At 42.8% G+C, this 25747-nt stretch overlaps 1 protein-coding gene across 3 annotated transcripts in view; it reads left to right on the top strand.

Moving 5' to 3' along the window:
- The window catches only part of VGLL4 (vestigial like family member 4), a 103129-nt gene extending 79448 nt beyond the window's left edge, over nucleotides 1-23681 (top strand). For all 3 annotated transcript variants that reach the window (XM_083156157.1, XM_083156155.1, XM_083156156.1), the window contains 4 exons: nucleotides 4285-4474; nucleotides 17238-17454; nucleotides 18398-18521; nucleotides 20006-23681. In XM_083156157.1, coding sequence (XP_083012283.1) covers nucleotides 4285-4474; nucleotides 17238-17454; nucleotides 18398-18521; nucleotides 20006-20274 — 800 coding nt within the window. In that variant the 3' untranslated portion in view covers nucleotides 20275-23681. The remainder of the gene's footprint in view (nucleotides 1-4284; nucleotides 4475-17237; nucleotides 17455-18397; nucleotides 18522-20005) is intronic.
- The last annotated feature ends 2066 nt before the right edge of the window (nucleotides 23682-25747 follow it).

Here is a 25747-nt window from a genome sequence, read left to right as displayed (position 1 = left end):
GACCTGTTGCATGTTGACTTTTTGGTGTCGACCTATGGACTGTCTATCTAGGCACTGTGGAGTAAATTTACTAAGATCGGAGTTCTACTGAATATGTGATGTTGCTACGGGCAACCAAATCAGATTATGTCTATCTTCTAGAAAGTGCTAAATAGATTAGTAGAGTTTGATTGTTTGTCTTTAACAGCACTCCCATCTTTGTAAATAAACCAGTGTAGAACTATCACCAGAAATCAAATGACTGACAGTTTAGTGGTTCCCAACCTTTTTTCTCACCCGTACCCCTTTATTGGGCTTTTCATTTAGGAGTACCCCTCCTCTCAATTTGAAATATCCACAGTATTTATAAGTGGAGTGGAAGAGAGCGTATATGTATCCTTATGCGTGTAGCGGAGGAGTGTGTGGTCAGGAATTGGATCCCTTTGTATCTGGCCACTGGTTGTGTGCTGTCTCCAGGGTCTCTATTACCGCCTGTGGGATTTATGCCACTGCTTCCTCCACCTGTGTCACCGTGGGGCAGATAAATGCTGTTTGTCTGAGGGCAGAGTGGCCAGCTCCCAGTGTATTACTGGGCAGGCAAAGCACGAGGAACTCTCCAGACGGAACCGAACTGAACGCAACGTGGTTTGTCTCCACAGTAACGGAAAACTTCTTCCACCATTACCAATATTATTTTCAAATGTTCCCACCTGGTCTGCAGAGTACTCCCAGGAGTACACGTACCCCTGGTTGGGAATAATATAGGAACAGACAGAACCGGAAGTTCAGCGCAATGTGGTTTATTTCCATGGCAACGGAAGACTTCTTCCATGATCGGGAGACTTCCTTCTATGAAATAGTGTATACTTCTCCCAGCTCACATTTTGTAGATTTGCACGACTGCGTCACAAGTACTGCAAATAGGCATTTTCTAATTGATTCTCACCGTTTTCAGGTGCCTGCATTTGTGAAATATATGCAAGTTTCTAGAAACAAACTTGCATTTGCAGACTCGCACGTAAACGATTCTCTATTAATGACAACATTGTACTTGTCGACATAATGACTGCATTCTGTGGAGGCTTGGGGGGGGGGGGCGGTCTCATGAGATTGCTAGGTCATGCGTCATTGTTATATATCGATTGGATTATGGGTTGGGTCCTTGTAGCTTACTGGACTGGTTTCTCTATAATGAACTTGATCAGGGAACCTTCGGCCCTCCAGCTGTTGTTGAACTACACATCCCAGCAGGGCTTGCAACAGTTTTGCTGTTTTGCAATTCTAAAACTGATGAAGGGCATGCTGGGATGTGTAGTTCAACAACAGCTGGAGAGCCGAAGGTCTAGATCAGGCCTGGCCAACCTGTGGCTCTCCAGATGTTGTGAAACTACAAATCCCAGTATGCCTTGCCACAGTTTTAACACTCCCTTATAGCAAAACTGTGGCAAGGCATGATGGGATTCGTAGTTTGACAACATCAGGAGAGCCACAGGTTGGCCAGGCCTGGTCTAGATGATCAGTGCATTAATGGTACTGTTCATTAATGACAGATGTTTTACAGACTGGACTGAGAGGAACAAGTGATTAGGTGATGTAACATGTTCCCTAGGAATGGTCCAGGATGTACAATGGTAGATCTCGCGGTCTGCAAGCCTCCAGGGCACTTTGATGATTATCGGCCAATTTGAAAACAATTGGTAACTGCCCATGCATTCCTTGAGTGGCAGCATTCTAATATACAAGGAACTGTCATTGAAAGATTTTGTTTAGACGTTTTGCTAGATTTCCCAGATCTGGAGTGAGCACATGGAACATCATGGAATCATGTTCAAAAGAAATATGGTTGCATACATGGGCACTTCAGGGATTTGGACCGGACAGCTTACTCTGCAGTGAAACATGCACCGTCAGAGCTTAAAATAGATTTCATTGATCCTTTTGCTCAACTAAGTCAGCACACAGATGTTGGATAAAATGCGTAACAGAACACGGTCACAGTGTTTCCTTGCCATGCTTTGCATGCCTTGTCTAACCGCTATCCCCAGTTCTAAGCTACTGGCATCCAGCTCACTGTAGGGCACATGGAGTAAGGCTCTGGCACAGGAAAACTTCTCATGGTTTTGCTGCCTAAATGTTTCATTCATAAGTTATGACTTGCAAAACCAAGCAATTCTCCCAGTATGATCACATGCATTGCTTCAACCACAGGCTGACCCACACCCCAAAGCCTGATTTGCAGCCTGACCCTCACCTCGAATTGCAGCCCTCCCTTGTGTTTTTCTTTTGTGACTTCATCTTTGTTTGCCTAAAAAAGTTTAGTTCTAATGACACCCATGGGGTTATGCAGGTCTGACCCTGGTTCGCAGGGGCTGACCCAGAAATAACCCAGGTCAAAGGGCCTAATTTAGACCTGATGGCAAGGCTGCAATTTTTGCAATTGGACAAAACTATGCTGCACTGCAGGTGGGGCAGATGCAACATGTGCAGGGAGCGATAGATTTGGGTGTAGTGTGTTTAAACTGAAATCTAAATTGTCGTGTGAGAATAAAGCAGACAGTATTTACTCTGCACAGAAACAAAATAACTCCCCCCAAATCTAATGGGGCCGCACCGGAGAGCACTGGCCCTGACAGATTGCTCAGCGCGCATCCTGGCTCTTCTACAATGATATTAAGTCCAATTGTGTGATGTCACATTACATAAGTCATGATGCATTAAAAACTGGCCCACAATCACCTGAATGTAAGCAGGGAGACCTTTATAGGTAAATGAAGTGTTGGGTCAGGGAACGGTAGGACAGTGTGAGATATACAGTCTCCATCAGAGTGATTTCAGGACAGGACATGTAAGAGAAGCGCCGGCTGGCAGTTACTATGCAGGGAAAGTTGGCACCGTAGAGGCCACTGACAGGAGGCACTGTGACCCTGTCCCTTCCGGAACGGCTTCGGTTGTCTTCTACATGTTATATATAGCAGATATTTGACAGAGAAAACAAACCTGAATCTGGAAGCTGCTTTTACAGAAAGCAAACAAGGTTTTTCCTGGTCTTACTAGAAAAGTTTCTGGCTGCACAAGCTTTGATTATTCATTATTCCTGCATCGCTGGGATGGAAAGTTCCATCTTGCTCTCTGTGCCAGACCACCAGCCCTGTGGTGTATTCTGGGCCCCAATCTCTTTGCTGAAATAATTCCGTGCCAGCTGCCGTCCTGCAGTTTCTTACAGCCGTATTTCTCAGCAAAGTAACAAATTCCTGTGATATACATGATAAATGCCTAAATCCAAAGAGCAATACAACACATACGTTCTAGAGCTCTGCCTTCAGAAGAGCATCTGTCACACGGACTGTACACACAGTGGCTGAGAAGTCTGAAGCTCTATAACAGGGATGTCCAACCTGCGGCCCTCCAGCTGTTGTGAAACTACACATCCCAGCATTCCTTGCATAGTTTTAGCATTCCCTAATAGCAAAACTGTTGCAAGGCATGCTGGGATGTGTAGTTTCACAACAGCTGGGGCCCACAGGTTGGACATACTTGCTCTATAAGGAAACCGAGTAGGTTGAAGGTTGGATAGATACAGCCCACCACCCAGTCTCTATACCCGTTGGACCGATTTTTGGGTTTGCGGTGGGGTTACGGTTGTTGTGATTTTGTCTTGCAGGATGTTTCACCTGGTGACCATTCCTATTTACAATAAATATTTACAATAAATCCATCACTAACTCTTAAGGTCCTTACACACTGCACGACTGGGCGTGTATGGACAGCGATGATTGCTATAATCGCTGGGGGGAAAGCCGCTCGGTGCATACCCACTGAGCGGCTTTCCCCCTGCCCGGCGCCGTCAGCGGGGAGGGTAGCTTTGCATAGCGCAGCGCTATGAAAAGCTGTCCTTAAGCCGCTTATCTGCTGGTATTACCAGCAGATGAGTGGCTTTCCCAGTGATGATGCGGGAGCGCGCAGCAGCACTCACCGCCGGGTCATACACACTGGGTGGGTTTGAGCTGAAAGCCGCTTAAACTTGCTGTTTTGAGTGGCTTTCAGCTCAGTCGCCCAGTGTGTATGGGCCTATAGTGACACATGATGCACACTTAAAATGCCCAACAATGCATATGGCGCTCAGGTCAACTGATTAACTCCCTTAGAATTCAGAAGAATTAGACTCCAACTAAAAGGAAACCTTCAGATTTTTCTATGTAATCATTGGATATAATGTCTTATCATTGTTGGGTATTTATCTGCCTTTTGGAATGTTAAATGTTTTCTTTCTACATAATGTAATATACCCATGTATGATCTCTGCAGGAGAAGCAGCATTACGGAGTGATCCCAGAATGCAGTCTCTCCCGATGTCTGCCACGCTCAGCAATCATCGGACGGGCCCGCCGCCTATCAGCCCAAGCAAGAGGAAGTACAGTATGGACCAAGGAGATGATGAACTAGACTGTGAAAATGACCACGTCTCCAAAATCAGCAGAATGTTTCCACCTCACTTGTAAGTGACTTCTGTAAAATTGGTGCATTGCTATTGGGGGGATTCAATATGGGATATCGACTGTCGGAACATCCTGACAGTTGCAATCCTGGATGTTCTTCTTTTGAACTGACCGTACATTGGCAGTCTGTATTCAATATACTGAGTGTCGGAGAGTCCGCAAATTGTCGGAAATGGCCGCGTCCGTTCGTTTCTGACACCTTAACGGCAGCATTGAATAGGTGAGTGCCAATATTTGCCCTGTTGGGAAATATTGACACATATATTGAATAGCCCCCTACATGAATGGGCAGCAAATGCCAGTCCTCAAGAGCTACCCACAGTTCATGTTTTCCAGGAAACCTTGATGGTGCACAGGTGTATTCATTACTCACAGACACATTTTAAAAGGTCCACAGGTGGAGATAATTACTTCATTTGTGATTCTGTGAGGAGACCTGGAAAACACTGTTGGTAGCTCCTTGGTGACTGGAGTTGGCTACCCCTGGGTTAGACCATTCCTTGGGGTTAAATACTATTAAAATGCTATGCAGCAAAGTCTATGGTTCTTGTGAGAAAGCTGCCTTTTTATCCTGGCTGGATGGACACCCCTTTTATTATACCAATTAGGACAGTGCAGTATTGTGCCATAACTTGTGACTATTTAAGGTGCCTACATCTAATATATAAACCTATACCATGGCAGAATGGGCTTTGTAACATTCACAAGTATATAACAAAAATGTAAGTTAAGAGCTTTGAAACCTCTCCAGCCCTTGCTTTGTGTGCTGTACATGTGTACAAAGGATAATGCTATTCTTTGTGACAAAGCACTTGTGGGCAATGAGACCTCTGGGAGCGTGGGACGCTTCTGATGATGTCACAAGGGAGTGACTGTAAGATGCCCCATTTATGCTGAAGTGGTAAGTGCTTATAGCATGTTGTATATATGCAGTTTACGCAAGCACGGGGAGAATATACAAACTCCGCACATTTAGGGCCATGGTGGGGACTGGACACATGACCTCAGCGCTGTGAGGCAGTAATGCTAACCATTACACCATCCGTGATGCCCGAAAATGCCAGTGACATAGCATGTCAGTCTGACTGGGGCATGAAGGGCCAACTGGGGGAATACAGTGATAGGGACCCATGCTTCGAAGCATTATATGTGTATATAATAAATACTGCTAGTGCATGCATGACTATGTAACAGATTGGTAGCTGGAATGCACTGTAGAAAATTCCCCATAGTCCTGTACAGTATAATGTAACTAATGTATAGGCAGTTGGGCCCACAGGGTGTTCCCCCTGTGGGCTAGTCCGGCCCTGATGTCAGATGTGCCTAAGCAGAAGTGGGTATTGGAATCATTGTATACAATAGCTTCATCCCCATTGCATGCTTCTCACTCACATTACAATAAAGTAAGACACATCTCCTGCAATAAACAAACCTACATTAATGTATTAGGAGAAGCTTATTTTATGTACAGTACTTCTGTTAGTGACAAGTGTAGCTGTGAGGTGCATGCATAAACCCCAGGATCTACATGGTTGTCCCAAGCCGCTCTGCAGGTAGTTTAAAGTAAACTGCATTGGTCAAACATTAAACAGATAATGGATAACACACAGTGGGCCAAATGTATTAACTCTTTGAGTGGCAATTGAATTTGTCAAAATAGGTGTAAAAATTGGCAAGCAAACATTTTTAATCATCATAATGACCTGTAATGTTTACCTTCTATAGTTATTGTACATAACCTTTTTTTATTTGAAGTTATATAACAAATGTGAGAGACGCTGGCATTTTTTAGTGGCTATTTTGCACATAGATGTTGGCACTCAGAGGGTTAAGCTTTAACAAGTGGAGATTAATAAAAAAAAAAAGTGATAAAGTACCAGCCAATCAGCTACTAACTGCCATGTTACAGGCCGTGTTTGAAAAAATAGCAGGAGCTGATTGGCTGTTTCTTTATCACTCTCCACTTTATCACTTGTTAAGGCTTAATACATTTGGCCCAGTGTCACAATGTTTCTCTTATAAGTGAGGCTGCTTGTGCATTTTTTTTTCCACCTTGTCAATAGGTTATTGATGGTGAGGCTGCTTGTGCATTTTTTTTTCCACCTTGTCAATAGGTTATTGATGGTATATATAGTGAGTAGGTGGAATCTGTTTCTTGTGGCAACAATTGAAAGTAGTAGGGTGGATTCAAACGCTAGGTTATAGCAGGGTTGCCGACCCTCCCGGAATTACCGGGAGTCTCCCGAAAATCGGGTCCCCCTCCCGGCCCCCCTGAAGGGTGGGCAACCGTCCCGGAATCAGAGCCCCCCGATCGCGGCATTTAAATGCCGCAATCTGCGGGTCTCAGAGGAGGGGGCGGAGCTAAAATGCGAAAAGCGATTTAGATTATTTCCCGTAATGTAGTCAATGTACAATGTTTACTAATCATATTACTACTACTAAAATGTGTGTATAGATAGGCATGGTATTATAAATGCTCATTCCTGTGATTGGCCACATTAGATCACATGACACGACCATACATCCATACATTTCCCATTAGAACCGCGCGGTTGTGTCCATCTCCCCTTCTGTTAATGTAGACACAGACGTAATCGGACTACGTACACCATGGAAATTACCATATGAACTGCAACAGCAGGGGTAGAGGCAAGGTTCAGAACATGGGACCCAAAAAGCAACATGGGAACATTTTTTATAGGATATATATATATATATATATATATATATATATATTATGGTTTAATTTGTGGTCACATAAGCATAGGGTGGTTGTATATACCTCAGTCAAGGCGTGCGTATATCATAGCATGACCACACGCTACACTCAAGTGGTGTATCTATTACTTGTGTGTGATATATATGTACTGTATATACAATATATAATTAGTAAAAGGTTATGGTGCCCCAGCAGTACCACTAGTTTTGAGGCATGCTCATGACTTTTGCTTCAACCCACAGAAACCCCGCTTTGGTGCCAAGAGGTGATGAATACATTTTCTATGCGGCTGTAACAGCTTGGCACAAGCACGGCACACATAACAGGCACTCTCTTCCTTTCAGTTCCTCTGACTTGGTCCTGTCCCTGGTATCAGTTACCCAGTAAATGTATCCTACATGAAATGTCAGCCTGGGCAGGGTGAGAGCACAGCTGCTCGCCTGACATGGAGGGGACCCTGCAGTTGTCGCTGAGGTTATTTGCAGTGTGTGTTCTCTCTTACAGAACTCCAGTGTAGATGAATAACAGCAGCCAACAAATGGCCGGCTCAGGGAGCAGGAGGAGATTTCCCATTTGCTTCTTTGTCTTCCTGGCATGGAGCTGGGTGTAGGATGCCGCTCATTCCTTTGTGAAGGATGCGATCAGAGGTTATTTGATAACAGAGAACTGTGCTTGGCTGTCTGAGTTGCAAGCAGCTAGCTACATTCCAGGCATTCCTGAGCTTCTGGCCTGCTCACATCCATCAGAAGACAGGCAATGTTTTATTTATCCTCCAATAAATCATGGCAGTATTAGTCACAGGCTGGGCCGGCAGACTGCAGCCCAGGAATGTGTTACAAATTGGCCAGCCAGAGCCCAAGGTAGTGAAACAATAAGGGCTCACAACCAAAAGAGTATTATTTATATTTTGTGCTGTACGCAACTGTTGACATTCCTCCACCATGTGTCTCCAACCCAGAAAGCACGTTGTAAATGGAAATGGGGGTTTAATGGAGCAGTAACTCCTTGTAGCCTGCATTCTCTGGGCCCTACAGACCTTAGTACCTTTTAACACTATGATCCTTGCACTACGTTCTTTTGCCCTTTGCATAGGATTGTGTTATTATGGTGGTTCTGGCACTAGGTGATGTTTTAGCTTTTTGTTCTTTGTAGTCCTTGCATAAAATGTTGGCGCCCTGTAGGATTGTGGGCCAGATGCACTAAGCTTCAAAAGTGATAAAATAGAGATTGATAAACAACCAACCAATCAGCTCCTACCTGACATTTTTCAAACACAGTCTGTGGCATGGCAAGTAGGAGCTGATTGGCTGTCTGTTTATCACTCTCCATTTTATCATTTTTGAAGTTTAGCGTATCTGGCCCTTTAAAGACTGCTGCAGACATCTGTTACATTATGCACAGAACTTGTCCAGACAAGTCTGTCTGTCTGTGTAACCTTCATGCACTTCTCCATGGTCCTTGCAACGGTTTGTCGGAACCCACTGCATTTAACCAGGGACACAATAAGGTTTGTGGGAGCCCCTACCAATAGCAGTTGTCAGAATGATATTCTGGCGATGTTATTAAACTGTGTAAATATTATAGCACCACAAATGCGTACACTGATTGATGTGCCCCCACTTAACCTCATGCCATGCAGAACCCCAAGCTCACATTATGCCAAAGTTATGCTGTTCTGTGGGATCCCCCACATTTGTCAGATGCACCCTTCATTCAATTCCATGTCCTGCTCAGCCTTTATAGGTGAATGTTATGTATAGCCAGTGCATGCGTGTAAGCACATTAATATGTACCTGCTGAGCTGTGAGGTAAATGTTTTCTCTGATGTTTAGCTGTGGCTGCTGTGATATGTTTTATGTGAAGGTATAGGGCCATACACTGTTACCAGCAGTAATTTACCACTGTTAATAGATTTGACAGTGCTATGCTATTAGTCCCAATGCGGTGTGCTGATTCCCCCAATGCCAGCACTTATCAGGGATTATGCTTCATGGACCTCGAGCACGCGATGCATAATCCCCAATAAAAAACTGCAGGAGACATGTTTTTGTGGCAATGCTTATTGAGAATTTATCCCAGATTCCATGTGTTATCGGTCGATAGTGGGTACATTACCACATGACAAAAATTTGCTGCAATAATACCATTGGGTTAAATCACGATATTAGCTTGCTTTTGCTTTGCGGGCAAAGTAGTGTCCTATTACCCCAGATCATTTTTCGGATACAAAAAAATGGGCTGATATTGCGATTTTAGCCTGATTGTGAGCATCGGGCTATCCTATTACAGCCATTTTGTTTGTTTGAAAAATGTGCTGCAATCACTCAATGAAACTTGGGATCTGGGAGGAATAGAACCCTTGACCTTACAGCACTGAGGCCATGGGTTCGATTCCCACTATAGCCCTAACTGTGTGGAGTTTGTATATTCTCCCTGTGCTTTGGTGGGTTTCCTCTGGCTACTCTGGTTCTCTCCCACAGTCCCAAAAAATATACTGCTCAGCGAGCATATCGCCCAGTGTCCTGTTTTCATCAGGATGAAAACAAGGCACTCTGCCGGAGGAAGCCCCTGGTTGCTGGAGCATGCTCCCGCGACCAGCGGCCACTGCAGGGCTGGTCACAGGCGTGTGCTCCTGGCAACAGTCTCTCTGTATGCATGGGGATATGGTCGCTGAGCGACCATATCCACGACGCTTCTTGCTAGAATCGCCCCGTGTGCACGGGGCTTAAGGGAAATTAGAACTGTTCCACTAATTTTCTACCACAGCAGCGGGAAACATTTTTATAGTTACCGGTACGGAAAGATGTTACGCAGGATGATTTATGCGATAGAACTATAAAACTAGATTATTTGTTTTTAATCGCTGCAGTTTTTCTCAGAGCCGCCCCAATGATGTTTATTTTATTTTTCTTTTATTAATAATATTTTGTTAGGACCACAACGCGCCCACCAGCTACCCAGAAATCCTTCAGTTTGACGCACGACCCTTTTTTTTTCTTCCTCTTTAGCTGTTTTGACTCTAGAGAAGCTCTAATGAAATGTTGTCGCTTTAAATAGAGGTCTGAGGCCTGACCTGCAGTTGTGTGGTTTTCTTGTTTGTCAGACTGGAGCCATTTTCTTATTTTCACAGTTAAGCTGAAAACAAAGGGCCCCTTATCCTCTCCAAACGCTCTGCTCTTAGGGCTGACATCAGCCTTTTCCCAGCAGGCAGCGTTACAAAATTAAGAGTCCTCTTGAAGATCAGGGAATGGGTCACGCAGCCTCTTCTCCTGGCAGTTCCTTGTACACAGTGACTGCCAAGAGCTACAGTGCAACCAAGCCCATGTTCTTCTCTTCATAAAACTAAAATGAAGTTTAAATTAAAGGAACGGTTTCTGTATGAGAGCGGTTGAAGAACTACAAACCCCAGCAAATTGTGCTTTGCTGTAGCATTACTGTTAATGTGCAAACATTGCAGCATCTACCCTTTGTAGGTAGCTCATACAGTCACTTATGGAAGTAGGAACATTTCCACAAGTTGTTAACTGGATACTATAAATCAGGGATAGGGAACATTCAGTCTCCCAGCTGTTGTTGAACTACACATCCCAGCATGCCCTGCAACACTTTTAGCATGGCCAAATAGCAAAACTTCAGCAGGGTATGCTGGGATGTGTAGTTCAACAACAGCTGGAGGGCCAGGCTTGCCTACTGCGAGGCTCCCGAAAATCTGATCCGCCTCCTGGCCCCCTGGAAAGGTGGGCAAGTCTCTCACTTGCTGCCCAGAGCCCCCGCACCCCCCTTCCCCGCTGATTAAATTACCCCAAATTGTGGGTCTATGGAGAGGGGGCAGGGCTAAAATGACATGGCTAGCGTCATTTCACTTAATTTAAGTCCTGCCCCCTCTCTGCAGGACCACGAATCGTTGAGTTTTGTGGCATGGGGGTGGGGCCTAGTGATGTCCGCCTTGTCTCTGCCCTCCCTGACCTTTTTGGCTTTTCCCGGAGAGGTGAAAATAAAAGTAGAAAAGTATGTGGAGAGCTAAAGGATTCCCATCCCTTCCATAAATGAAGATATTATAATTTCTTAAACTCCACACAGACATAGGCATTCATCCACACTCACACCACTTATCTAATAAATAAAGACGCGTACAACTGAATGGGCTTAAAGGGGACGGCTTATTTATTTTGAGCAGGGGCGGCCTATTTGAATCTAACTAAAATTTATGTCCCTGCTCTAACTAAGGTGGCGGGCAAAGAACGGCATGCAAGATAAATAACATTGCTGGAAAATAACAAAGTAATAAAAATAACAAACTCCGGATCTAAGGGCCACCTGCCCTCAATTGCCAAGGACCGGCCACCTGCCAGGCGTCCAAGACAACGGCTCAATTACGAAGCGGACTTTTCAAAAGGGGCCAATTGCCCTTAAGGTCAGGGGGTTGACCTTCTGCTTCTGCCCCTGACCTCGCAAATATCACTAAGGCAGAGCTCACCACTCTGCCCGAGTCATCAAAAAATTGGGCCACCTGCCCTCAACTACAAATGTCCGCAAGAATTTTCGCTATCCGAAGTAGATGATCGTTAAGGTCCAGATGCGGGCCCACCTGGATCGGTGATGCCCACATCTCGACATCAACCACCAGCTAAGTGTAAATACAGCTCTAATTTAACTACCGTTCTTTCCGCCAATACAAAATAAGCCGACAACAGCTAAACGAATAAATGCAAACGACTTCTCAAAAACTAATTCCAACTAATAATTGGGGCGGGCGGGAGGGCAACGTTTCCTGAAGCAAGAGACAGAATCTTCTGGAAGCAAGAACATCACCTCATCAATCTCCACCTCTGACCTCAACCAGCCTATCCTGAACCGTCATTCAAATCAGCCAACCCGTCAATCAAGACAAGCCGAACCCCCGAGCCCAGATCCAGTGTGTGAGTAAACATTCGTGCCAATAGCCCGGTGAGTTTATGCTGTTTTCAGCCAGACAAGCTGGCTTCTACAGTCTAATCCAGCATATAAAGTTAAACATGTCTTTTATGTGTAAGCATAGAACATTAGTTGACTTAAATACTTGTTTCCAGAAGTCCGGGTATCCAAGCATGCCCTGCCATAGTTTTGCTATATTGCCATTCAAAAACTGCTGCAGTGCATGCTGGGATGTGTAGTTCTATAACAGCTAGCAGAATGCCTATAACTAATGCCCGTGTGTGCCAGGCCCTATTACAAAGTACAAGCCACACCCTGTGCTGTTTGCCTGTATTCCTGCATGTTCCGTTAGTATTACTGTTGCTACATATTCCTTCATTGTGTATTCTGTTAGTTCTCGACAAATATTAATGGTCTTTGAAAGTGTACAGAATAAGTTCTGGACAGGTCTATGTGATAATTATTTAGAAGCTGCTATATCGAGAAAGTAGTGACTGACAGCCAATGAAAAATATACGGAGTGGATCTCTGAAACGTCAGAAGGTGCCTCTATCACTCAAGCAGGTTAGAGATGCCCCTCAGGAAGTATTTTGGGGCGTTAAATACCATTTCGAGGCCAGAAAGACAGAAGCCCCTACTTTTTAAGGGGACTTACTGACCCTTGATTTAAAAGGTAGTTTATGTTTATTCAGGCTTTAGGCTATAAAATAAGAAGTGTCCATGGTAAACAGTAGAGAAAATTCTCAGCTGTCTAAACATTTGTATAAGGGACTTCTGGAGTGCCATATTGTCCCCTTTTTATAATCATTGTATTTATTGCTTTAATATTCCAGTCTAAAGGGGCCTAGACACATGGAGATGTATGGAGCGATGCTAGATCAGAACGCTGTGCAAGATCGCTCAGCACACAGCTATGTGTCAGCGTTGTGTGTCTGGCAATCTGTCAGGGCCAGTGTTCTCCGGTGAGACCATTGGCCCTGCCCAATGATATTACTAGATTTATCCAGCATACTGGATATTAATCGCTGGGCAATATCGCCACGCATCGCTATGGCCCCTACACTCGGCGCATTGTAGGGGCATTTTCTTAGTGATCTAATGTGATAGCTTAGAAATCAACCCCATAAGGGGTGCTGCTAAATATTTGTGTTGAATGTCTAAAGCTGGGTACACAACGGCCGATATATCGGAAGGCGTTTGGCAGATTTGTACACCCAATATGTCTGTGAGCACCATTTACAGACATATTGTGCAGCTCAACTGATCTATCAGCACATCTGGCTGTGTGTATGGTGGTCCACAGCCAACCGTGGACTGGCAGCAGGGATCCAAAGCTGTGTGAGCAAATTCAAAATAATGTAACAAATGGCCAATCTGTAATCTTCTTACCTGAATTGGCTGCTCTGTCAGATCCGCCCTTGAGTCAATCAGTGTGCGTTGCATTACTGATCAATCAGATGTTTAGCAAATCTTCATAGCCCTCTATAAGCATCAATTCCAAGAACAAGTTTTTTTTTTTTTTATTATTATTATAAATCACTGCAACAGGCTAGGAGAAGAATCCTGATATAATCCCTCCTTTATTTTCTGTTTGCTGTTGTAACCACAGCCATGTGATGTAGTGAGCAGAGAGGCTTATGAACGTCCCTCTGAGCTCTGTTTTATCTGAGGCATCTTCTACCTCTTTGCATTCTGCATGACATGCTGAGAGCTATGAGTCTGTATCTTGTGTAGTAGACCCACTTGTGAAAAGAATAACTAGGGACGGTGATGTGAGACTTCCGCTGTATGCTCTGTATATAATGGTCTACAAGCAAAATAGCATTCACCCACACATGCGTCTGTGTGTCAGAGCAGGATAAACCACTGTCACCATTTTTTGCCTAATTGCTGGTAATGATCGATCACCCACCTGCAGCTAACATGTTGGATCTGTACTGTAACTAACCACCGGAAACAGATACATTAATTAAATACAGTATATACAGTATGTATATGAAATTGAGGAGAAACCTGAATTTCAGGCTTTAATGAAATAGTGCCATAAATTGAAAAGTTCATTTAGCAGATTCCCAGATGTTTCCTGAGAGTTGTCAGATGTAACATTTACTAGAAAGTTGGACTCCTGGGAAGGCTGCTGTTGTGGAGACTGTTGCTACAGACATTCATTCTTGGGACGGTTTTAAAACAACTTCTGCTCCACTCTGTACGTTTAATATATCCGCCTTGCACGCACTAACCGGTCTGAGGAGGAGTCGGGCTGCTGGAGAGGGGAACGTTACAGTGACCCATTTTCAGGAGTGATTTGCCAAACACGGCCACTCACCCTGTCGGCTCAACTCGATTTATTAGGAAAAACCTCTGTGGAAGGCCCCGATGTACTGACGTGGTGCAAATCCCTGGTAAAAGTAATGCTAATAACTCTGTGTTTACACACACTCATGACTGGGGTAGATTACAGGCACAGAGCAGTGGGCCAGGCCGCTAACACCGATCTCTTCCACATTAGCGTTTGTAATGAAACAGGTGTAAAATACAAACTACAGTACAGTCCGTAATGGTCTGCACACAGCAAACGCCTTGTCTGATGCGGTGTTGCCGTGTGTCCCTGCACTCGTCCTGCCACATACTCATACTTTCTGAAGCAAAATTAAACACTTTTTTTTTTCCATTTTAATTTAGTGTACATCTGGTAAGCATATCACTGCTTCAGCGGCTGTACAGTTGTTTCTTCGTTGGCGTGTGAGACTATTTTATTTCGGACGATTGTGATAATGACAGATCTCCAAAATGTCAAGGTTTTTTTTTTTTTTTAAAGGTCCCACTTTGTATGTTTTGTAACCTAGATAAGGGTTATTCTACATGCAGCCCAATCATACACATAGGGGGTTATTCTAATTCAATCGATCCCCCCACACGTTCCCACGGGGGACCGAATATTTGCGACTGCGCATAAGTTTTTATGCGCATGTGCAGCCGCTATGGGAGGGAGGGACGAGGGGAGGCGGGCCGGGGAATTTGGGAATGGGAATGCCCGGCATTCATGGCATTGTTCCCATGCGGCGGGGCGGGCAACTGACGTTGGTGCAAAATCATGGATATACAATATACAATAATTGTACCGTGTATGGTCACCTTAAGAATCTCATAACAGATGATACAACGTGGCTGGGAATGTGTGACACCACATATGTGATGTCATTAGGGGTGGAACTATTGATGCATTTATTACATCATTTTTGTTATGGCTACAAGATATAAAGGAATGGTCCTATTAGACGTTTGAAATGTTTACGCCTTTTTTAACATTATTCTATATATTATTATTATTTTTAATATTATTTATTTTTTAAACCTTTATTTCTGATTTTAAAACTAGACAAACCTTAAGCATTGTTGCTGCGGCACTGTACTGAAATCTCAGCATTGCACTTTCCTGCTGTTACTTTCCACTCGCCGTTTGATTGGTCTTGTCATCTCAAGCGTATTAGAGAGGACTTTTAGTTTGACACAGGGCCTGCCAGCCCGTTTTGTGCAGAGCAGACAGCTTGCCAAGTTTATGAGGCCCAGGGCTCTCTGGTGGGAGGACGCTGGCCCGTCTTCCAGCTCTTTGGCAATGATTAAAGTGAGGTTAGTATTTAAAAACACACTTACATACACACACAAAAACAACAAAGAAAAAACTCTTTTCATTTCTTTTGCTTATCCTGTACTGTTTTCCCCCCAGATGGCAATTTCATCTTCTCAGCTGCTGCTGATTTTAGACCGTGAGACAGTAGACAGGGAATGGTACTGGGTTATAGGGGAGAGAGGTACCAACATTGCAGGAGCTTATGGAGAATAGTGCTTGGTAATTCTATGGAGTAACGGAATAAATAGAAGCATAATAATTGGTAGGAATGAGGCGGAATCTAGAATATGGTTCGATGGGTTTTAGCACTTGTCTGTAAATACTGTGTAATGCACCGTGTGTACCAGTATAGATGTGTTACAACACAATGTGTGATGTGTATTGATGCTACACCACCTAGCAGACAGACTCTTCTGCAGTCATGTATATAATGCCATTGGGTGCCGGCCAACTGTCAGTATACGGACATCGGAATCCCGACTGTTCAAATGCCCGACACTCGCAATCCTGACTGACAGGGGCTGTTCTACCTCGTGGGGGTTCACGACTCCCATAGAGGGATTGGCTAACGCATCGAGTCACCGAGCCCGCAGCATGGCGAGTGCAGCGAGCCTGCAAAGGGCTTCATTGTGCTCGTTTCCATGTCGAGGAACCAGCTGTTGGGATTCTGATGTCGGTATACTGACTGTTGGAATCCCGACTATCGGCCCAGGCATACCACACCCATGCCACCAGCCACCTAGCCCCTCTGCCTTAGCTATATATTTGTCTAGCAGATTATGCCAGTTTCCTGAACTCTGTCCTAAAAAGAAAGGGGCTTCTGAGCGATAGTGTTCATAATATCGTGTAGTGTTAACGATGATTGATGTCTTCCAAACCAGCAGGTCAATTTGGAAATATAGTCAAGTGACCTGCATGTTTAGTGGATCCCTGTGATGTCACTGAACGATATCTCACAGTGTGTATGGATATGTATATATATATATATATATATACATACTACCAGTGTTAGGGGTAGCCTTGTGGGCTCCATGCATTACCTGATCAGTGGAGGCAGCCATTTTGTGGTAACACTGCAACATAGTGATGCCTCCGACTACCAAAGACCCATAGTAGGCTTTTCTCCATGAGGCTAATGTCCTAGGTATAGGGGTAATAGTTGTACTGTGGCTGGAGATCCTGGTAGGTCCTACTGTGTAACACTGTTTGGTCACTTCCTACTATTTGGGAATGTTCTAGCAGGCTTGCTACTATACAGCAAATAATGGTGAGGTTCCGGGGATGTTCTAGCTGCACATTGTGTGTAGGTGGTCATTAACATTACAGTATCTCAGCATCCAACATGCATTCTCGGTTCTCTTGACCAGATAACTTTTATCAGTCCATATAAGTTGTTCTGTATTACTGATCATCCTATAGCTGTCACATACTTAGCCTGTCATCCTAGAACTTCTGCTTGTCAACTGAATTCAACCTTTTCCATTTCTTTTAACTTCAGAACCAAGGCTCTCAATGGCGATTACAGAAAAGATCCACGAGACCGAAGTCGCAGTCCCATAGAGCGTGCAGCAGCTCCAACGATGAGTTTACATGCAAGTCACATGTATGCCTCAATTCCAACCATCATGGATCAACCTCTCGCACTCACCAAAAACAGCGACCTTTCTAGAAGCTTGGGGATGACCCCTAACATGGGCCCTATGGAACGCCAACAGGTAACTGATGGTCATTGGTTCACAGGGACATTGCAACTTCCAAGTTTGCTTTTAAGTGCATGAAAACGTTTCTCTCAGAGATGATTGGTTCGTCTCTGCTGACTGGCAGCTATTTACGTCCATAGAGTAAGGGCAAGAAAACTTTAGCAAAATCACATCACACCATATATTCCACTGACCAATTAGAGAAATGTGCAGACTCCCTTCAATGAGAATTACCTGTACCCACGCATAAAGTATTATTGTTTACCCATTCGGTAACGATACAACACCCCCGATCCAGCCTGTGATCTCCAGGCACACTTACCATCGCTGTGTCTGTATTTGGAGCGCACATCTGAGATGTTTTGCTGATTTGTTTCTTTTCTCGTATAAGGAGCGCCGTGAATCGAACTTTGTGTTTTAGGGATTACAGCTCTATTTTTAGCCTGTACTGTTAAGCAGAGAAAACAATCCTCCTTTTCTGATTGAGACATTCCTGTATAGGAATAATGGCTTCTCCTCCATTCTCGGATAATCTGTCTGCAGTCATTTACCTCTACTAGATAATAGAAGGATATTAGAGCTGCATTATACAAGTCAGGAGCCCTAAGAAGATCATATATTCTGTACTAGCGACCCGGCCCTGCTACACATGGGTACATGGCCAAGCGCCATGTTCCTCCGTGCTTTATATACTGTTGGGAGAGCAAGGCATGCGTCATTGATACACTTGATTGACTAAAATCGTTCTTGATCAGCTCCCATACAGGATAGGACGATGGTTCATATACCTAAACCTTCCCCAAAAACTGCACAAAAATTCATGCAGCGGTTTTCGAGATCACAGTGTTCAGACAGACGCACATGAGGGACTTTTTTTCTTTTATACTATGTAAGGTTATTATACATATAACACAAACACCTCTCTCCGTCTCATGTAACTCTTTTCTATTACCTTTAGAACCGACCATCAGTGATAACCTGTGCTCCAGCAAGCAACCGGAATTGCAACCTGTCTCACTGCCCGGTCGCACATAGTGGTTGTGTCTCAGCTATGCCAGCAAATTTTAGGCGGCCGTCAAACAGTAAGTCATAATACGTTCTAGATGATCAAATCATTTGCATAGGTACAGCTAACAGGATTTTTTGTTTTGTGATGGTAAGAATTTAGGGGCAGATTTATTAAGCTTGGTGAAGTCATAAAGAGTCTGGTTTTTATCACCGGCCAATCAGCACCTAACTTGGTTTGAAAAGTGAAAGGTAGGAGCTGATTGGCCGGTGCTTTATCACTTCTCCGAGCTTAATAAATCTACCCCTGAGTCCTTACCTACAGCTCTGACTTCAGTATACGCCAGAATGCAAATGCTGCAAGTAGTGTTCTGTGATGCTACAGACACATTGAGCCATTAGTGGTGGCACCAGGCTAATGACCCGTGGCCAGGTCTGACCGAGGAAACTGGAAGCAGGAACTGCAGCAGCTCTTCTCCTCAACGCAGCGCTCTGCATGCTGGGCTGCAGTGTTGCCATGGAGGCACTTAAAATATTATTTTATTTTAATGGCATATGGCTACACCACCAGAAAATACCTGGGCCTGACCAGGCTTTTTACTGCCCTGGATGTGTTTAGAGGGGCGTGTTGGTGCAACTTCCTATGAAGTTCTAGTAACTAGGTATACGGACCTGATATAAATGTTCTGTAAGGTCATTAGTGCGGATGATTATAGAAACATTATTGTCTGACAGTCTTGCTGAAAGTATATGCTTAAAAAAAACAAATTAAAAAAATCACTAGTTTGTCTATTTTCAAAAATGGTCCAATACATTATGCAGATTGCTTTACCTGTATGTACTGTCTGGATATTTTATTTTCAGTTTATTTAAACTGTATAAAAGGCTATCAGTATCCTTCACCCATATTTCAGAGCAAGCCACTGCTGGTGATAGATGTTGCTGGCCAAGGCATAGCATCAATTCTGTGCTTTATTAATTGCAGTGCACGTTCCTTACAGCAGTGGTTCCCAAACTCTATCAGACCATTGCCCCCTTTGTTCAACAAATTCTGTCCCAATATCCCTGAGGATATTGATGGTAGGAAACAACGGTAGTAATTAATTTTATGAAATTTATCTTAGAGCTCCCCTAGGTAAACACACTCCTTTGCTAATCACTGGGCATTCTCTTGTAATAACTTATGTCATTTTGTACAATTTAAACACTGTTCAATAGGTCTTTCGGTGTGGGATGGGGTCCTGACTGCTGGGATTCTGATTGCCAGAATCCCGACTGCTGATACTCCTACAGGGGGGAGAGCGCAAAGAAGCCTCATGCGGGCTCGCTGTGCTGGCCACAGGTTCTATTCTTCCTCTATGGGGATCCTGGTCCCCCACAAGGGACAATAGCCCCTATCAGACAGGATCCTGACTGGCGGGATTCCGATGTCGGTATACTGACTGTCGGGACGTTATCTAGCATCCCTGGTCTTTATGGTCCAATTAAAGGATACTTATCTGTATACAAATGGCAAGATTGTGTTCTAACCATTCATCTATGTTCTGCTTCCCCCTTTTAGCTACAACTGCCTGTGATCCTGTGGTAGAAGAGCACTTTCGCCGGAGCCTCGGCAAGAACTACAAAGAACCAGAGCCCGTGACAAACTCTGTGTCCATCACCGGCTCAGTGGATGATCATTTTGCCAAGGCCCTGGGTGACACCTGGCTCCAGATCAAAGCAGCCAAGGACGGAGTGTCCAGCAGCCCCGAATCCGCCTCTCGAAGGGGCCAGTCCTCTCCTTCTTCTCACATGGTCAACCATAATCACTCCCCATCTGTACTGTCATAGAGAATCTCTGAGAGATAAGAAGCGGCTGCTTTCACTGGGCTTTGAAGAATGCTAAAGATTAGTTTAATGAGCAGAGTTACTATTATTTCTCCTTTTGTTGTTGCTTGGCACGAAGTGGATGCCTCTAGAAAAGAAAAAACCTTATAGCAGGAACTATTGTTCGTTTTTTTTTTTATTGTAATGTAGCATCTTAACTTCCTGCCTCTGTTACCAAAGAACCTCTAATGCAAGCCTGCTACCCACTGACTGACCCACCTTTAAAACCCATTCACATTGCATTACACCAGTTGGTTGATCCACATGCTTTTGCTTACCAGCTTCTAGAACTAGAGCGCCGTCTCTTTTTTTGTTTTGTTTTTACCCATCATACCCCTGTTCAGTAATATTGTATGTATTTACTTGAAAAGAATTGTCATGTCTGATTTGCACTATTAACAGAGGATCAAGACTTCATGCTAAAATGTAGAGGGCAAACTGCAAACATGTAGGTATTAAAGTTGTATCGGTCTCCTCCATCAATTTAAATGTAGCCATTTTGGTGGCTGAACAAGTACCTCTAGTGGAGGTGGCCATTTTGTGGGCTAAACGAGTGTCTGCAGCAGAGGAAGTTGCTTTCTGGATTGATTGAAGGAAACCTGTGAGGTTGCCGGTTGGCAGTCATGTTACTTGTTCTTGATGAGCTGCATTGGCAAGAATATTTGTTTCACTCACAAAATGGCTGCTGTGTGTAGGAGACAGGTTCACCGCAGGGATGACATCCTTTTAGAAAGGTTGGTCTGGAACAGAAAGTATAGGTGAGGCTGGTGTGTCTCTTGCAACTGGACTGCAAATCATTGAGAAGACAAGACACCGGTAGTCTACTATCTTTGCAGTTTGCAGGAGTAGAGGTCAGCAAAAGTAATAGTGCGTTAAGTGCATGTTTCATGAAAATAAAATAGCTGGTAACTATTAATTTTGAGATGAGTAAAAATTGTAATACTTATTATCCTCTTCAGATTTAGTTTATTTTTCAGTATAGTCCTTTGACATACTTACTGCTGGTACAGTTGTACTCATGTAATATTTTATTTGGTGTTCACTCGTAGCGGTAACCAGCTAGAGCCTCAGGACAGGCGTTGGTAAATCGGTTAATTAATTCTGATAATGTGTGGTACAGGATGCTGTGTGTCTATGGTAAGCAATTGCTGTAGCTCCCTTTTATTTGTTTTCGTGTTATGTCTCTAGTTTGGGAGAGGAATGGCATCAGATTAGGTAAGGACGTGTCCCCCATCGGCCTTCGGCCTAATTTGTTGTGTGAGATTGCGGATTGAGTCGGAAGCTTTGTGTAAACCTGTAAATTATTTACATTCCTCTTGTTCGAAAACCTATCTTTTGGTTTCATAACAAAATCAAAACTTATTTTGCTAGCGAGAAAATCGGTCCTAACCTAAAAATATCAAATAAAAAGCAAAATAATACTTTTATTTGTCAATTCTATAGAACTTGCTTGTCGTTTCCCTATGTGTCCCATCCATACATTCCAGCCTCCCAGTAAAAATGTAAAGCGTTTTATATACAAGTGTGTATGTAACACACATTACTGATTTATTTTTAGAGTGCAGGAGTGAATTTATAGGTAGAGAATGCAAATCTATAGTGTGTGAAATCCCTTCCCCCATAACCCAAGCTGCTCAATGGAATTGTATAAACTATGATGTCATCACCCGGGTGTCATACAATCTACACTATCCCCAATTCAGACATTTCACTACTATGTTACTGGGTAGCCGATGCAGAAGTGTTTAGCATTCAGTGTAGGAAAATAAGAAAAAATAAAAAAAAACTTTTAAATGAACACTTTTTTTATATAGGTAACTTTAAGACCATCGTTACGCTGTGCGTAAAGAATGTACAGAAAAATTTGTAGGTATTTTTTTTTCTTTGAAGAACAATTAATTTGTTAATGATATGTAGCTATTTAATTTGCTCCCTTTAATTGTAATCATACTGTGTTGTTTCGTTTGGTATTTTTTTTTTTTTGGTTGTCTGGAATAAAAGTTTTTATCCTTATTTTTTCCCCATTGTTTAGATGTGTCTGTAATACAGTGATGTGCAGGTACACTTGTATTGTATGGAAACGCTGCATTAATATTGGATAGCCACTAGTGTGTTGTTGCTGCAGTCTACCGGTGGACTCTGTGTAAAATGAACACATTGCTGTTTGTTATCCTGGACAAATGGGTACAAATAAATGAAAATCAAACAAACAAACAAAAATTCCATATTTTTATGTCCGTATCAAACCTACGGACTAATTGCGGTGGTTTTTGTTTAAAAAATGGCCCGGTTAAAAAGAGCAATTGGGCCACTTCAGTTGCGCAGAAAATGTGATTTAAAAAAAAAACAATTTCAAATTTGTGTATATACGAGGGAGGCTTCTAACATGATTGTGTTGCCCTGTCATCAGTGGGTGCTTATAGAGCACAGGTGGCCAAAACGATACACTTAAATAAACACGAGCACTCGGCTGACCGTTTTGATGTTGTTTTTGTTTTATTAACCCATAACGCATTGTATTGATGTGCGCTGGTTATATATGTACTGTCCAACCTCACATTGTGTCAGTTGGTCTCTTATTAACTGTTGATGTATTTGTGTAATGTCACTGGTTCTGCTACACAGACAACTCTTCTAGCTGGCACAGTATTAGACTACTACACAGGTTGTTGTGTAAAAATAAAACTCACATGGCTAATATAATGCTAATTAGAGTACACCCTGAATATATTTATATTGGGAGGACTGAGGTTCTGAATGTGTGGGGGGCAGGGGGGTTGTTTCCCTCCCCCTCATTTGGCTAAATTCTTACCGAAATATTGGCTGGAAAACTGGAGGTGCTTATGCACAGGGAAGGAAAGATGTCAATGTTGTTTGCCCCTCTACTCCCATTTGTTAGAAGAACAATCTGTTTTTCAAGTCCGCTTTTCAGGACTTCTCATGAGCAGTCATTTTGTATGTGGAATAGACTATTGATTCCCTAGTGGGCTCTATAGTGACAAACAAAATGGCTGCCTCAACGGTTACCTTTTGCAGGTTAACTTTAAATCCATCTATCACTAACTGTTTTACAGTATAAGGAACAAAGAAAACAAGAATTTGGGCTGTAAGATCAATGTGTACTGAAACCAGCGATAATTCAAATATACAATAAAAAAAAAAATCGGTGTTTTCCCAAAGCGGAACAATCCGAAGGTCTTTTTCCAACATTTCCATGTTTGTAAATCTGTAATATAGCATTCTGTTGTGGCCTTTGTTTCGTCTGGAAACAGAAATAAAATAAAAATAAAAAAAAGTTTGGCAGGCCATCTTTTTTTTTTTTTTGTACTTAAAAGTAGCCTTAAAGAACAATAAAGTGCTCTTAAACCACAGTCCGTGTTTGCATGTTTATTTTCCTGTCCTTACGGTGTGATACTTCCTCTGTGAAGCAAACTCTACCCTCCCCCCATTAAGCGCCATGGCATATGCTTTTTCATTTCTCCTTATTACACTTTTTATACCCTGTATCTTAAATTTGTTAACCCTCCTTTCTTTAAATCCCTCATCCTTTCCTAAAAAAAGTTCAACTTTAAACCTCTATTTTTCCAAATGTAATCCCAATCCTTTGCCTAATAGTTTTCTGAACGGTGGAGGATCTGAGTTGACTTTGTGTGTATGGAGTATCAGAGATAAAGAGCCTGTTGGCTAAATGATTTCTAGATAAATTCTATTACATGGCACTCCTGTTTTTTCTGACTCTCTCCATTTTACCACTTTATTACAAGCTGCCGCCTCCTAAACTCAAAGGGTCCATGACCTACGCCCCCCCCCTCCCCATCCTGCATACACAAGCGGGTGTCATCAGATTACTAAGAATAAACTACCAGCATGTCACGAATACCAAAAAATAAATACAGCAGCAAAGTTACAGGTTGCCATAGTAACAAGGATAAAACCGATACAAAGACCTGCATATTTTTTTTTTTTAAAGGGCCATTAGGAAGTGTATGGTGCACAGGAAAGTTTGAAAACAGGTGCATGTGCCATACTAACCCACCACTACAAACACACAAAAGTGAGATGGCACAATAGAAGAAATATTCCAGAAACACATAAATGAGATAGCAAAAAGTACTGGTCAATACTACATCACTGAAAGCAATGAAGCTATTGGCCATCATTGAACCTACTGAGAGTAACAGTGTTCACACGGCCCATCCAATAGCATTCTTTATGCAACAATAATTTGTTCCGAATATTGCCACGTCTGAGTGGAGGTACACAATCAGTGGAGTGTGTCACTGTGATGTCAAATGTTTTGCTACTGAAGGTGTATTTAAATCTAATGTATATAATGCCATCCTTTCCTTAACCCTTTGAGTGTCAACATCTGTGAGCGATGCTCACAATTGCGCTGACAGTGCCAGGCTTGCTCACATTTGTAAAAAAAAAAAAAAGTTATAACAAAATTATATTTCATATGTAAGGTAAACATTACAGGTCAATATGATGAATAAAAAATGTTTGCTTGGCAATTTTCACACCTATTTTGACAAATTCCCTTGGCACTCAAAGGATTGATTAAGAATGGTCTTACCCATGTACAACAGGTTGCAGAGACATTGTATAAACAACGTAACAACTGTTACAAGCCACATGATGATTTTTCTTCGCAATCAGAAATAGCAAATAGCAGGTACTGTATACAATCAGACATAAAGATTACCAAAGGGACAGTAGTAAATAACAACAATATCCAGTCAGGTCAAAGTCCTACGGTACTGTATGAATCGGAAGATGGCAATATCCCAAAAACATGTAATTCTCTATACTTTGCTTGTATACCTAAACAAAAACAATAAGACCGAAAAAGAATCTAGAAAAAAGAAAAGGTAGAACAAGAAAGGATAACTGCCTTTTTTTAGGTTTCACGTAACCACCGCAGGTGAGGGCAAGGTAGAATATGTAGCAGATTCCTTAACCCTTTGAGTGCCAATGTTGCTATGGTAAAGGCTAAGAGAGTAGAGCAATTTAAACATGCATGGCATAGTATATAAGGATATCCTTACAAAGAATTAAGGTTCATATAGGGTTTGAAGTAAACATGGTTAAAAAAGGGGCAGACTAGATGGGCCGAACGGTTCTTATCTACCGTCAAATTCTAGGTTTCTAATGCATTTGTGCCAGTAGGGTCAATGGCATTTTTAGGCCTAAAACTCAGCCGATTGGTTAATGTTTGGTTATACTTGCCAAACAACTACTTAATTTTAAGTGAGTGATGGAAATAATTAAGCTCAACTTTAAAATCAAAGAGCTGTCGCTTAGATAACACTGACATTTCGACAAGTTAAATGTGCATTTTTTTGTTATTTTTTTGGGCCTGTTTATGGACTTACTACTTAGAAACATAGAATTTGACGGCAGATAAGAACCACTTGGCCCATCTAGTCTGCCCCTT

This window comes from Crinia signifera, chromosome 8 (assembly GCF_055691185.1).
Source record: "Crinia signifera chromosome 8, ASM5569118v1, whole genome shotgun sequence".
NCBI lineage: Eukaryota > Metazoa > Chordata > Amphibia > Anura > Myobatrachidae > Crinia > Crinia signifera.
Note: the sequence above shows the minus strand (reverse complement) of the source record. Positions and strands in the feature narration are given on the sequence as shown.